Source organism: Xenopus laevis, chromosome 8S (assembly GCF_017654675.1).
Source record: "Xenopus laevis strain J_2021 chromosome 8S, Xenopus_laevis_v10.1, whole genome shotgun sequence".
Classification (NCBI taxonomy): Eukaryota; Metazoa; Chordata; class Amphibia; order Anura; family Pipidae; genus Xenopus; species Xenopus laevis.
The window spans coordinates 48839877-48854651 of record NC_054386.1 but is presented as its reverse complement, the minus strand read 5'-3'; the positions used below and the strand labels follow the sequence as shown (position 1 = coordinate 48854651).

The 14775-nt window shown below is 40.5% G+C and overlaps 1 protein-coding gene across 5 annotated transcripts in view; it reads right to left on the bottom strand.

Annotated features, from left to right (window-relative positions):
* The window catches only part of LOC108700058 (gamma-aminobutyric acid receptor subunit beta-4), a 252484-nt gene extending 238172 nt beyond the window's left edge, over positions 1 to 14312 (bottom strand). Inside the window, exons 1-2 of one of the 5 annotated variants that reach the window (XM_041574958.1) lie at positions 14223 to 14312; positions 11950 to 12424 (exon numbers count right to left, since the gene is read on the bottom strand). In XM_041574958.1, the coding sequence (XP_041430892.1) occupies positions 11950 to 12047 (98 nt within the window). In that variant the 5' untranslated portion in view covers positions 12048 to 12424; positions 14223 to 14312. Of the gene's footprint in view, positions 1 to 11949; positions 12692 to 14222 lie in introns of those variants that run through there. The other 4 variants (XM_041574967.1, XM_041574957.1, XM_041574963.1 and 1 more) reach the window with 4 other exon arrangements.
* Positions 14313 to 14775: the final 463 nt, after the last annotated feature.

Below are 14775 nucleotides of genomic sequence, written 5' to 3'. Positions count from 1 at the left end.
AATTATGTATTCGTTCCCATGGCAACAAATAAAAGGCTAACAGGAGAAATCACTGTAGACGGGTTGTCTTGCTACCGCAAACAACGCGAGATCCGAGAGAGTAGTATAAAGTAGGAAGAAATGCGCAGCATTATTAAGCCTCTGAAGAAGTTGCAGACGAAACGCGTAAGGCTGGTGATGTCGCTGGAAGGCGCACCAATCGGTGACCACGAGATGGAAACACTGCAGGCTGGTTTCTACATCCTACAGACAGAATAGACGGTGCGATATTCCACAAGGGGACAGTGTCAACAGGACGGAGCATAGTTATGCTATTTTACATGAGATGCCATGTGAGTGCCTTTTTAATACTTGTTTTATAAAATAAAAAGGATTTTACACTATTTGCTGCTGCATATCACTTAAAAGGAGAGCTGGAGTTTTTACATGCGAGTTGAAAGTTTATTTTTGTGAGTTTCCACCTAGAAATCCATTAAGGAAAGTCAAAAAAGCTTTTCTCTATCTATATTTCGTACAGTGGTCGTGAAAACTACAAGGGTTCACACACAGTGGTGGAATACTTAGACCCTACTTTTAAGCACAAAAAGCACTGTTATTTGAAACAATATTACCCTATATTTTTGTTTGTTGTTCCTGTGCCTATGGCGCTTGCTTTCTTTTTCTAGATACTTTGTTTCGGGCTTAAAGGGATACAAGTGTGAGCCGGACTGTGAACACAATTGATTTTTTGGGACTCATAAATACTTCTGGACATGTTTTGAGGAAGGATGAGTGATAAAAAAAAGCAGTAAAAAAAATCCAAAATTATTTTTTAAATATGTTAATAGTAAAAAAATGAAGCAGGAAGGGGTGGGACCCTTACTATCAGAGATGGGTCAGCTGGTTGATGAAAACAAAATAAAAGCGCAGATTCTGAACTCATATTTTTCATCTGTCTACACAAATGAAGAATCGGTAAGTGAAGGTTTCCTTCTTAACAGTCCCAATTCTAGTAATACAACTAATGATGCATGGTTCACACATGAAGAAATTCAAAAGAGACTAGAACATGTTAAGATTAACAAAGGTCCAGGGCCAGATGGTATTCATCCCAGGGTAATTAGCGAGCTTAGCTCTGTGATTGCTAAACCTCTTTACTTAATTTTTCAGGATTCATTGAGATCTGGCATAGTGCCGAGAGACTGGCGAATTGCTAATGTGGTGCCTCTATTCAAAAAAGGATCCCGTTCTCAGCCTCAAAACTATAGGCCAGTTAGTCTGACGTCAGTGGTAGGAAAGCTTTTCGAAGGGTTAATAAAGGATAAGATACTGGACTTCATAGCAAATCATAATACTATGAGTTTGTGCCAGCATGGTTTTATGCGTAATAGATCTTGCCAGACTAACTTAATTTCTTTTTATGAGAATGTAAGTAGAGACCTCGATTCTGGGATGGCAGTGGATGTGATTTACTTAGATTTTGCTAAAGCATTTGATACAGTGCCACACAAAAGGTTACTGGTTAAATTAAGGAATGTTGGCCTGGAACATAGTATTTGTACCTGGATAGAGAACTGGCTAAAAGATACTACAAAGAGTGGTGGTAAATGGAACATTTTCTAATTGGACCATTGTTGTTAGTGGAGTACCGCAGGGCTCTGTACTAGGTCCCTTGCTTTTCAACTTGTTTATTAATGACCTGGAGGTGGGCATTGAAAGTACTGTTTCTATTTTTGCAGATGATACTAAATTGTGCAGAACTATAGGTTCCATGCAGGATGCTGCCACTTTGCAGAGTGATTTGTCTAAACTGGAAAACTGGGCAGCAAACTGGAAAATGAGGTTCAATGTTGATAAATGCAAGGTTATGCACTTTGGCAAAAATAATTTAAATGCAAGTTATACACTAAATGGCAGTGTGTTGGGAGTTTCCTTAAATGAGAAGGATCTAGGGGTCTTTGTAGATAACATGTTGTCTAATTCTGGGCAGTGTCATTCTGTGGCTACTAAAGCAAATAAAGTTCTGTCTTGCATAAAAAAGGGCATTAACTCAAGGGATGAAAACATAATTATGCCTCTTTATAGGTCCCTGGTAAGGCCTCATCTGGAGTATGCAGTGCAGTTTTGGACTCCAGTCCTTAAGAGGGATATAAATGAGCTGGAGAGAGTGCAGAGACGTGCAACTAAATTGGTTAGAGGGACGGTAGACTTAAATTATGAGGGTAGACTGTCAAGGTTGGGGTTGTTTTCTCTGGAAAAAAGGCGCTTGCGAGGGGACATGATTACACTTTACAAGTACATTAGAGGACATTATAGACAAATGGCAGGGGACCTTTTTACCCATAAAGTGGATCACCGTACCAGAGGCCACCCCTTTAGACTAGAAGAAAAGAACTTTCATTTGAAGCAACGTAGGGGGTTCTTCACAGTCAGGACAGTGAGGTTGTGGAATGCACTGCCGGGTGATGTTGTGATGGCTGATTCAGTTAATGCCTTTAAGAATGGCTTGGATGGTTTTTTGGACAGACAGAATATCAAAGGCTATTGTGATACTAAGCTCTATAGTTAGTATAGGTATGGGTATATAGAATTTAATAAAAAGTAGAGAGGGGTGTATGTATGGATGCTGGGTTTTCATTTGGAGGGGTTGAACTTGATGGACTTTGTCTTTTTTCAACCCAATTTAACTATGTAACTATGTAACTATATATCTGAATATGAAGGTTATATAAAATGTCTCCTTTAATGGTGACCTGTCACCCAAAAAAAATATTCAAAATCCTATTTTATCACATTAGTCAAGCAAAATGAACTTTAATTACACTATATAAATTATTTGAATCTTGCTTCCTTCAGTCTGGGATTTCAAAATGATAGCAAGCAGGCAGCAGACATTTTGTGGACACTGTTATTAAGACAAGCCTTGTATCATTTCAGAATCTTGTTTGTGCACCAGAATACGGGACCCGATGTCCATCCCCATGCCCTGGCTACACAATTAAATGGTAAAGAGAATGGGGGAATATGTGGAAAGCAGTGACATCTAGGAAGTGCTGAATGGAAAGTGAAAGTAATTATCTTATAAAAAATAGAAATTGGATTTCATGTTTAATTTGAAAAGGACTTTTATTATACAGATTTTTGTGTCTGGGTGACAGGTCCACTTTAAGTAAACATGTATGAATAGTTAACTACTAACAATAAACTAGTTTTCCCAACCTAATTTGTTTTACTGTCTTTCTTCAAACAAAATAAGGGGGGAGGATTTAAGGTAAAGGTGGTGGACTATTCGTTGTCTGTGGTTCAGAAGAGAGTAAAAATGCTGTTAAATGTTCAGAGATCCATGGAGACCATATTTTGTAGTTTGGGGATGGATAGTAAGTGGGGTAGCTGTGGGTTACACCATGGGGGAGGATAAATAGAGGCATGATGGTTATTTCTGGGAAATTGTGTTAGTGCTGCTTTCCACGCTTGTACCGTTGCTTTGGTTAATGGTTATATGCTCTGCTCTTCGATATAGTAGGCTTTTAATGCTTCATATGAGCCTACAATTTGTGATTCTATTGTAGTGGCAGCGTTTAGGGGTGATGGGGTGGCCCACCAGCAAGCTATTACCAGTTTCGTAGATAGGTAATAATGAAACATATTAGGAGCTGCAAGTCCTCCCTTATCTGTGGAATATTGTAGGATTGCAAGAGAAGTTCTGGGAGATGAGGAAGCCCAGTATAATGTAATGAGCATAGATTTTAGTTTACCAAAATATTGCAGGGTATAAGGATGGGAACTTGTCAAAACAGGTAAGTACATTTGGGGAGTAGTATTATTTTAAAAAGATTTATTGGGAGGGAGTTCCAAGCCTTGGCTTTAGTTTCTACCAGGGAGAGTAATAGATATAGGTTTAATTCAAGAAATTTGTTCATGTCCCTGTAGACATGTACTCCCAGGTATTTGAAGGTATCTGTCCATTGTAATGGGGCTTGGTAAGCTTGTTTGTTAATTGTAAAGGAGTCAATTGAGACCTTGCCTGGTCCCTCTGCTGAGCATAAAGGGACTTGAAATACATTGATTAGTTCTTATTTATGCTGCTTGGTTGTGATATAGTGCCGATGTCCAATTCCTAAAGTTAGGGGCGATTCCCTTGACTTCCATGGTGGACCAATGTCTTCCTGTATCTCTGTTTCAGTGAAAGGGTTGTCTAATAGGGAAGTATCATTATGTTCAAGTCTTGGAAGAGGAAACGTTTCAAGGTACCTTAGTATTTGTTCCCTGGAGAGGATCATACGTGAGGAGTAAAGTTGCGTATAATACTGCTTAAAGACCTGATTAATCTTGCTTCGGTTAGTGGGAGTCGAACCATTGCTGTCCTCAATGGTCAGTATATTTGTTAATGGGGAGATTTCTCAGGCAAGTAAAGCTAGCAGTCTGCAGGGATGTAGCGAACTGTTCGCCGGCGAACTTGTTCGCGCGAACTTCGACCGTTCGCGTACGTCGCGCGACGTTCGCATTTTGCGTTCGCGTTCGATTCGAATACAAATCGTTCGACCATTCAACCATTCGAATTCCTTCGACCGCTAAAAATCGAACGATTTCCATTCGTTCGAACGATTGTAAGCATTCGATCGAATGAAAAGCATTCGATCGAATGCTTCGATCGTTCGATTCGAATGAAAATCGTTCGATCGAACGATTAAAATCCTTCGATCGTTCGAATCGAACGATTTTAGCGGGTGTTCGAAGTTCGCGAACGTTCGCATTTTTTGCCGGTGTTCGCGAACGGCGTTCGTGAACACCAAATCGGCAGTTCGCTACATCCCTAGCAGTCTGCCATTGTTATCTCCAGTTGCAAATACATTTGCCCTGTTATAGAGCATTGATTTTTTAACTTGTTTAGTTAGAGTTGTCTTAAGGGCACATTGGCTTTTAAGCCATTCCTCTCTGTTTTGTATGGAGGAGTTGTTGCAGAAAATCCTTTCCTAATGGTTTGTAATTCTAAAGTGTCTATTTTCCCTTTAGTTACAGAATTACATTTTTAATCTGTTGTATATAAATCCCTTTAGCATAGGCCTTTAGGGAGTCCCATACCATTTGGGGGGGAAGCTGTCTCTGTGTTAATTTCGATATATGCTTTCAACTCTTTCTCTACGGCTTCTGTTATAGAGTTTTGTTGCAGCCAAAATCTATGTAGCCTCCATAATTTGTTTATAGGAGAGGAGTTTGTCTCAATTTGTAACAAAAGAGGGGAGTGATCGGAAATTCCCCCTTGTAATATTTCAATTGAGGTTGTTTGAGTCTCTACCTCTGCTGTCAAGGTCTATGCGGGACATGGCATTATTAGATGCAGAGTAGCAGGTGTATCTCTTTTCCTCTGGGTGTTTCCTTCTCCAGAGGTCACAAAGGTTAAAGGTAGAGGCCCATGTCAAAAGAGTATTGTTTGGCTTTGCACTGGGGTATAGTCTGCCTGTGTTTCAGATAGGACTGCATTCAAATCCACCATAAAAATAAGAGGTGCATGTGTTAAGGACAGTACTTTATCCATAATGAAGGATAGCAATGGTTCATTGACAGGGGGAGGCATATAAACATTCACAATAATATACAGTTTACTATGTATGTTACAAGACATATTAATAAAATGACCATCAGCATCAGATATTACCCTATTATGTCCAAGTGAACAGTTCCTTGTTACCAGTATAGAAACTCCTCTGGCATATGAGGAGTAGGTAGAGTGACAAAAAGAAAAACTTACACTCGCACACCCTGGCCGTCCGAAATCACACGAGTTCCAGGTGCTAGATGTGTAGAGGAATTGGACAACCTCGAAAGCAGCATAGACACAAGACACACCAGCACAGCATGGATACTTCTAGCAGGATTAGACCTTGCTTGTTTATTTGCGGATGCAACGTTTCGGGGCGTGACCCCTTTCTCAAGCATGCTTGAGAAAGGGGTCACGCCCCGAAACGTTGCATCCGCAAATAAACGAGCAAGGTCTAATCCTGCTAGAAGTATCCATGCTGAGTAGGTAGAGTGGTAAGAAACTCCTATCCTATCAGGTGAGTTTCTTGAAGTAGTATCAGATGTGGTTTTATTCTGCATATGGTTTTAAAGACCAGGCCTCTCTCTATTGGGTTGCCCAGGCCTCTGACTTTGCAGGAGAGAATTTTGATTTCTGTCATTTTTGAGTCTGTAATAATTGGGCAGTATACTGGATCTCTGTGGAATCAAGGTTTAGCTATTGCATCACATCCTCCACAACAGTCTGGGGGGAGTAGTTTCTCAAATGTTACTGAAGAAGGGGGGAAGAAGAAATGTCATAAAATATGTATAATCCATGGGTAAATTTGTGCCATGTGCCCACCCCACCTACCCTTTCCCAACTTGAGCAGGTTTTGTTCACAAAAATATAAACCATAACTGAATTGAATTTTGGGGGGACGGGGACCTAAGGTCTTTAAATAGTTCCTTGGTGTAACGGCTTAATGTAGTTTCAAAATTTACCAGTATTATAGGTACGTTACCATAACTGGGGTTCCTCAGTACTGTGCTGAGGTTGATGGCTGATTGGAGTTGTGGACATGTCTGCTTTGTGCGTTCCTTTATTTTCCTCCGGTACATCAGTAGTGTGGTAGGTAGTCAAGGTCATAGAGCTGTTGCTGCTGTGTCTTAGTGGGCACAGTTGTGCTGGTCATCCGGTCTTGGGCGACTTGGAGAGCCATAGGTTTGGTAGAGTTTCTCTCTATCCAGTGGAGTGGAGAAGAAATGGACCTTGTCGTCCTTAACCACTCTTAGTCGCGCAGGGAAAGTCATGGAGTAAGTGAGCTGCAGTTGCCTTAATTTTGCCGTGCAGTGTTGAATTTTTGTCTTTGATTATGTACTTCCATTGAGTAATCTGGGTACACTGATACCCGTTGGTTTTCATAGTGTATTTGGCCCGCCTTCCATGTTCTCTGAGGGCTGCATCCCTGTCTTAAGCAATAAGTAGCCGTGCTGGTGCCCCTGGTGGAGGGGTTTTTCCAGGAATCTTATGTGCTCGTTTCACCACAAAACAGGGTGAGAAAGAGCTTGCACCAAATTTTTTGATGAGCCAATCCTCCACAAATTTTTCCACATGTTGCCCCTCTGCCCGTTCAGGGATACCCACTATGCGGATGTTGAAAGAGATCTCAAGGTCATTAGCATGGTTCTGGAGGGTAGACAGTTTTATCCTCTAAATCAAAGATGCGTCTTTCAGTGTCTAGTGTTCTGTCTCTAAAATTTTGCACAGTTTGATTATGTTTTAGCTCATCTAGCTTGTGAAGGACTGTGGTTTGCCCCTAGCAGTTGCACTATTTAACAGCACTGTTATGCGCCATAGCTGGAGTCGCTCCGCCGCCATCTTTAGAAGCCGAATGGTCCAGTTCGGTTGCTTTAGAGTGAGATGCACCTCTGTTTTTCCCCATAATACGTGCGGTAAGAGTGTATACAGCGTATCCCATTACTTTGTGGTGCTGGTTGTGACCTCAGACTGCCTGTTGTGCTGGGTTTACTCAGGAGTATAGCCAGAGATGCGGGAACTGTGTCCTTCTCTGATCACATCAGGCCGGACTTTCTATTTTCACTTTATAAGCCCTTGTTTAATAACCAATATGTGACATTCAAATGAAGGAGGCCCTGCAATACTGCAAGGTCAAATTCAAATCTAAAATGTTAGGAAATTGTGATGGTAATAAAGCAAATACAGATGGGTCACAAAATCAGTGGATGTGTACTAGCCCCATGTGGACTTTTATCCTACAGAAGGTACTAATTGGCTGTATATGCATTTCTCTCTATAGTAGCAGGAATTTCTTATTTGACTAAGATAGCAAGGTACTTCCAAGATAACAGGCCACTATTAAACCTATTAAGGTTTTGGGAGCAACAAACTTTTTGTTTGGGAATTGCTGCTTTCATGCACTGGTTTGTCACTCAGCCGTGGCAGCAAGTCAAGTCTCCATTATTTCCTTGTGTTAACATTTGAGGCTCCGTAACATTACATAAACATGTCCCTGAATTCACTGCTCATTTCTTCTGAGCTTATTTACCATTGTAAAGTATGCTTTCTGTCAGAAAATTTGCTTTTCACAAACACCATGGCTATGGGTATGTGTGTGGATATATGTGTGGATACATCATTTACTACAGCTTCCATCATTCTTTGTCAGCAGTCAGTGTTGTCACAATAATCAGTTTTTTTAATGAAACAACTGAGAAATTGATTATGCAGAAGGGAACAACTTAGCGAAAGCATTGTTTATAGAATGTAAGCTGTACTACAATTTCTGACTTCTTTTGGCAGCTAAAGATAGGGGTGGTAGCAGAGAGATGACGGAGTATTGGAGAGCATTACTGAAGATACTTGAGGGCCTGGACTAGGGGTCTGCAGGCAAGAGGTACATGACTAGTGCTCCCCCAGAGTTGTACCCTAGGCATGTTCCTCTTTTGCCTACCCCTAATTCCAGGCTGGTGTTAGACACGTTAATGGTGTAGCCATTCTAGCATACTGACCCTTGCAGCATCTGGCTAAGAGAAGAAATTAGAGGGTCACGTGATACTCTCATGGTTCTACTAAAACCCTCTGCCAATGTCAGGCATAGAAGAGGAGGAGAGTGGTGTATTGGGCCTGGGTGACTGCCCTGGCACATTATGGGTGTGAAGAGCTTCTCAGATGTCAGCAATTTAACATTTTTTCATAGTATTTTCTATTTGCCAATTGCCAACTACAGAATATTAGAAATAATAAGTACATCTGAAATTTTAGATATTCTTTTAATGCCTTTAAGAGGGGCTTGGATAATTTATTGGATTCGCATAATATCCAAGGCTATGTTGATACTAAATCTACAAATAATATAGGTATATATAGTTTATGTGAGTATGGAGGTATATATAGTTTATGTGAGTATGGAGGGATTAGTGTGAATATGTGTGTGTGTGTGTGTGTTTTTTTTATTTGGAGAGGTTGAACTTGATGGACTTTGGTCTTTTTTCAACCCAACTTAACTATGTAACTATGTAAAGCGAATACATTTTCTGCATAGAATAACAAGAAGGTTGTACCCTCTGTTTATAGATGATTTGCCAAAAATTACATGAGTGGGAGCTACATCATTGCCTTTGCCATGGCATGAGATGCTAGAGAGGTCTTGCAATAACAGAATCGTATCTTGCGCCAGGTCTAGTAACTCAGTGTCTAATCAGGTGTTTGCATTTGAAGAGCAGGCCATAAAATTAATCCTGCTGATTGGTTGCTTTCACCTACTGGAACTGCAGTGGCATAACTAGATAGTTACTGGTTGCCACAGGAAAATAAAAGCTAGTGCTAGTGCTAGCATGCTAGTTTCTTGTAGGAATTATCTGAGACTATAAAAAGGTTTTCAATACATACTGTATATTTCTATTTAAGAACAGTGACTTTCCCAAAACTATGAATAATTAATAAGTCAGCCTTTTCCCTTTGGAGAAATCAAAGCCTATGTGATGTCATGACAATTCATATTGGCATTTTTTTTCCTTACATAACAGGTAGCACAATTTTGTTTGCAACAAATACTTTGGAAGCATTAGCTTACAAAATCTACATCAAATCAAGCAAAATGATTTTCTTTCCTATGCCTCCTATATTGTGGCATATGCCACAATATACGAGATTTCAGAACTGGCACATTTGCACTATTAATTCAGCCCTCACTCCTTCCTACAACAGACAGCCTAAATAAAGCACCATCCTTACATGTATTGTATCTATTAATTTAATGCTTGGGACCTGTGGTTTTCCAGTAAAGGGAATCTGTAATTTGGATCACAATTCGCAAAAGTCACTTTGAAAAATATAAGCCCAATAGGATTCTTTTTGTCGCCTTTAGGATTTTCATTATTTTCGGCTGTTTGCATTGGTTTTTTGTTTGATAATCTGATACATTCGAGTTTTTCAGGACGACAGCTCAAAAATTTCAAGTTTTGGGAGTGTCAATTTGAAAAAGTTGCACGATTCTAATTGACGCTCAATTTTATTGCGACTTTTTGTTGTACTGTACTCAAAGTATTATTGGTAAATTAAGGGCATTTGGGAGTTTTGTCAAAATTTTTTTTAAAATAACCCCCTAAATGTTTGGGGGTTTGTTTACAGAGTGCAGGGCAAAGTGCATACTGATGTTTTAGCACTTTTGCTTCCTGGCCACAGGTCTAATCGCACCAGAATGCGGCCCAAAGACCTGCAATTCACCATGAATACAACACTGCCTGCATTCTGCTACACTGTATTCATTACTGCCCTTTTGCCTTTTGGCACTCTCTAATTTGCATGTCTGAATGACACTTAAGTGTCATGACACTTACAGTAAGTGTAAATGACACTTAAGTTAGGGGTCAGGTGGGGTGGGAGGGGGATACCCCTAATTTAAGCGTCATTTAGACATGCAAATTAGAGAGTGCCAACAGGCAAAAGGGCAGTAATGCCTCTAATTGGTTGCTATGGGTTACAAGGCCTGGGCAATGTTTGTGCATATTTTACATTAACCTGTATCCAATGTTCCCTCTAAGGTGTGCACACACATTTGAGGCCAGTGCACACAACAAATTGTGGTTCACACTAAGAATTTTTTTTTGAAAACACAAAATTCTGTATTAGTCCTGAGCACACCGTTTTTAAAATCCATGCACACAAGTTTGAAATGTGTGCATAAAATATTTTTTTGTGGATATAGCTGAGAAAGAATTAGAGGGAACATTGCCTGTATCATATAATGTATAACCTCTAGTACGTCACATCTTCACAGACCCAGTTCTGCCATTACAAGCTCACACAACTCACATCTCCAGCATCCCCAGTGTCTCCGTACCAAACTCTACAAAAAGCTCTTCTTTTTTTTATTCCCTGTAACATCATTTAGCTGGGCCTGATTAATATGTGTTGACATATTTTATATTATGCCTGTGACATTTTTCACCCTGTTTCTAGCATTAATGCTTTTGTCTGGGCTAAAAAACTTGACACAAGCATTTTGTGAATAAATTATCATGGTAAAATCTCAGAAATCACAGTAATAATTCCCCTATAGAATCTATGCAGACTGGTTTCCAAATTTATTTGGGGAAATGTGCAAAAATGGGCTAGTTCGCACAGGGCAAATTTTTGTTGACCCAGGCAAAAAATAAAAAAAATCATTAAAACAAAATTGGTGTTTTTGACCATTGATCTAAATGTAATAATAAGTGTAGCATTCAATAGCCTCAATATATTAGTTCTACCTTATTCTCTAATTTTATTTCAATATCTCTTCCTTCTCATCTTCTTTTCATTTCTCAGCATCCCCCAGGACCTTATAACAGAACATCTTGTTAATGTCAAAAGGCCTAATGGCCGAGGCTTCTTGTTGCACAAGAGATTATTTGTCTGGAATGCTTACTGCTCAGTTAAGAAGAAAGCTTTTCCACCACTTTAAATGGAATATAACTGCTTCCATGCTGCATATTTCTCCACGCAAGCATCAACAGTGGCAGACCACAATAATAATATTGTACCCCAATAACAAGTAGTTATTACAATCAACAGTCTTCATGCACCCCCTTTCCTTCCCTTTCCACTGCATTCCCACAGCTCGGCATCTCTCCTGAAAACTACACATCCACCTTTACAACGTTCCCAGTACTACTCTTCCTGTAGTATATTCATTCCCTTCTTACCCATTCTCCCCAATGCTTACCTCCATCACCCCTTTAGTAGCAAATTCATAGCAGAGCAAGACTTTTGTTTTTAAACATTCCTCACTACTTCTTTTCCCTACCCACCTTATTTCTCATCACATTTTAACAATACATTTTGTACAGATATCACAAACGTTATTTATTTTGTTAAAAATGGTAGCTCAGTTCCTAGGATACCACCTGCATCTAATATCTGTATACCTCCTACACCCTCCCACTTGCATTTCTATTAATCCATCTTACCTTTGTGCAGAGCAGATTAGCAGAAGGGTAGCCAAATATGAGAGAATTGCTCCAATCCAGCTCTTTCTCCCCAGACTCAACATTTCCACCTGGACCATGGAGGGGAGGAGGGGGAGGATGGAGGGGGAGAGGGATAGGGGATGGGGGATGACTAAAAAATCCTGCAACCCCTTAAAGAAAAATGAAAAATCCAGCTATCAAAAATATGATGTGATTCTACCTGCATGAAAGAGAAAGAGGAAGAATATCTCTCGCAATATAGAAAAGAGGAGATGAGGGAGTTGGGTATAAGGAGATAGAGAGGCTAATCCTAATGTCTTTTCTGTAACATTAATCCAGAAAATGAGCATCCAATCCAGAATTCAAATCCAGGAGCAGATAAGATTTTCTTTCTTTTATATCTTCCACTTCTTCCTCTTCTTCTTCTTTGATTATTCATCCATCTGTATTTTCTTCATGGTTATTGCAAGCCAGGCTGAGGGGGGAGAATGAGATTGATGTAGGTAGCAAAAGGGATCTCCCCCCTCTCCACCTTGCTACCCCCTTTCTTTGTAGCTGCTACAGTTGGGGAATCTATGCTTTCCCTCCCTCTCTTCCCCTCCTCAGCCTTATTTGCTGAAGGGGATCAAAGAAAACAGAAATTGGGAAAATTAAAGGAGAAAAAGGGTTCGCTTCAGCAAGAGGAGGAGGGATGCTCCATTATATCTGCTGCAGCAGGATCTGAGTACTGCACATTGTAAAGAGGTAGGAAAGAAAACTAAGGAGGGAGGAGAGAAAGAGAGAGAAAGGAGGGGTGAGTGGGGGGGGGGTAGGGAGAAGTAGTTAGCAGAGAGAAAATTAAGGTAGGAGAGAGGAGGGGTAAAAAAAGGAACAGATGGAGAGAGGGGGAAGGAAAGATGGAGAAAAATCTCTGGGCAAATTGAAAAATCTCACGTTATATGTGACAACATTCACTCTTTCATGGAGGGTGCCTTCTTCCTTCCACACTCGGCATCCTCACTTGGAGTGAGGGGACTGTGTGCAGAGTACAGATGAGTTTCCCAGGTCCTGAACAAGATTGGGAGACTTACACTGGACCACAATGTTTAATGAGAAGAGGCAACCTGGTGTAATGCCGCTACATTTACATCAGCTCCTCTGAATTTGCACAGCAAGCATTCTCTTTGGTAAATAGTGATTTTTTTTTCCTGAAAAGCAGCATTGGGTTCATCAGTTCATCTCCCATTAACTATACAATACCCCATGAGAGCTCTGTGAAAACCCAGACTTTAATTCTTCTTTACAACCTGCATCCTGGTCTAATTAAATAATCTGCCTTTCTATACATCTGAGCTGCACACCTGGAGGAAATGCACAGATCTAATGTGTAGCAAAAATACATACATACTGTTCAAAATGCACCTGATTTCCCCAGAGCCTTTTAATTGTATATATATATTGTTATACACAGCAATTAGTCACTTTTTGGAGAAGCTGAGCCCGAAGCTTCATTAGATGGGAGATATAGATTCCACAGTAATGTACCCATAAACTAAGGCTCCATTATGCCTTTCTCACACTGCAGTTGAAGGGAAAGACTCCATGTCCCACAATATATTTCTGTCTTTGTGTCGTCTTGCAGTGGGAGGGCTCCTTACTTTACAGTGAGATGAACAGAATCCATATGCCATAGCTTCTGCCTCTCACTGATTGGTGAAATAGATGCTTTTCCCTGTACAGTGTCTTGCTAATCTCTGTGTGACTTCCCCTAGGGTAATACTAAAGCATACAGAAAGCATAATATGTTGTATCTACACAAATACTTTTATTTATGTATCAGAATACATAGCACTTTTATTACAGATAACAATGAACAAGTCAGGCATTGGCATCAAGGGATATTTCCCCTTCCCTCCCCAGGCTCTATAATTGTGTAGGACACTGTGCATGGACAATAGGTCCCTCATTCTGGTGCATACACAAGATTTTGATGTGATGCACAATTTGTCTTAATAACAGTTTCCACAAAATGGCTCCTGCCTGCTTCCTGTGATTGTGTAATTCCAAGACTGAAGGAAATTCAATTTATATAACAACTATAGTGTAAGTAAAGTTTATTTTGCTCAAGTAACATGATTGGTACAGGTGGTACAGGTTAGATATGCCTTATCTATCAGACCCAATTATGTGATCTATAAGATCATATTTAGCGAATGCTCAGGGGAGATCCTGTACATTTTGCCGCCTGAGGTGGCTTTAATTTTGCCGCCCCAACCCCTCCCCACGGCACTCACCTTTCAGCCCCGGAGGGGGTCAGGGACAGTCCACGTCATGCCGTAGGGGGTCGTGGACGGTCCAGTTGCTAGTGCAGAGAGCGGTATTTTTGCCGCCCCTGGCATCCAGGGGGGGCGCTGCCACCTCAGGCAAGTGTCTCAACTCACCTCATTGGTGGAGCGCCCCTGTGAATGCTTTAGGGCATTCTCTGGATTCATAGCACTCTCTCTGTCCATGTTACTATGTCAGTCTACAACAAATAAGACTGGTTTATTTCCCATTATTCTCCTTTGTTTCTTTCTTTGTGTGCCTCATCAATTGCCTTTGTTGCACTGGTACAAACTCCATGAACTGCAGGTTCTAGTTACTGGGTTATTCTGGAAATCTGCCTATGGGAGTCCTCCCCCTAAAATGATGTCAGTCATTATGACTTCCCCCTCCCGGTGATTTGTCCATTTGCGTATGTCCTTATGTATTATTCTCTATCCATTTCTCTTGCTGCTTCCCCTTGATTTGTCTCTCTTCCACACACCTTTGCTTTTCCTCCCCCACCCTCTTCCCACACCTTTTTGC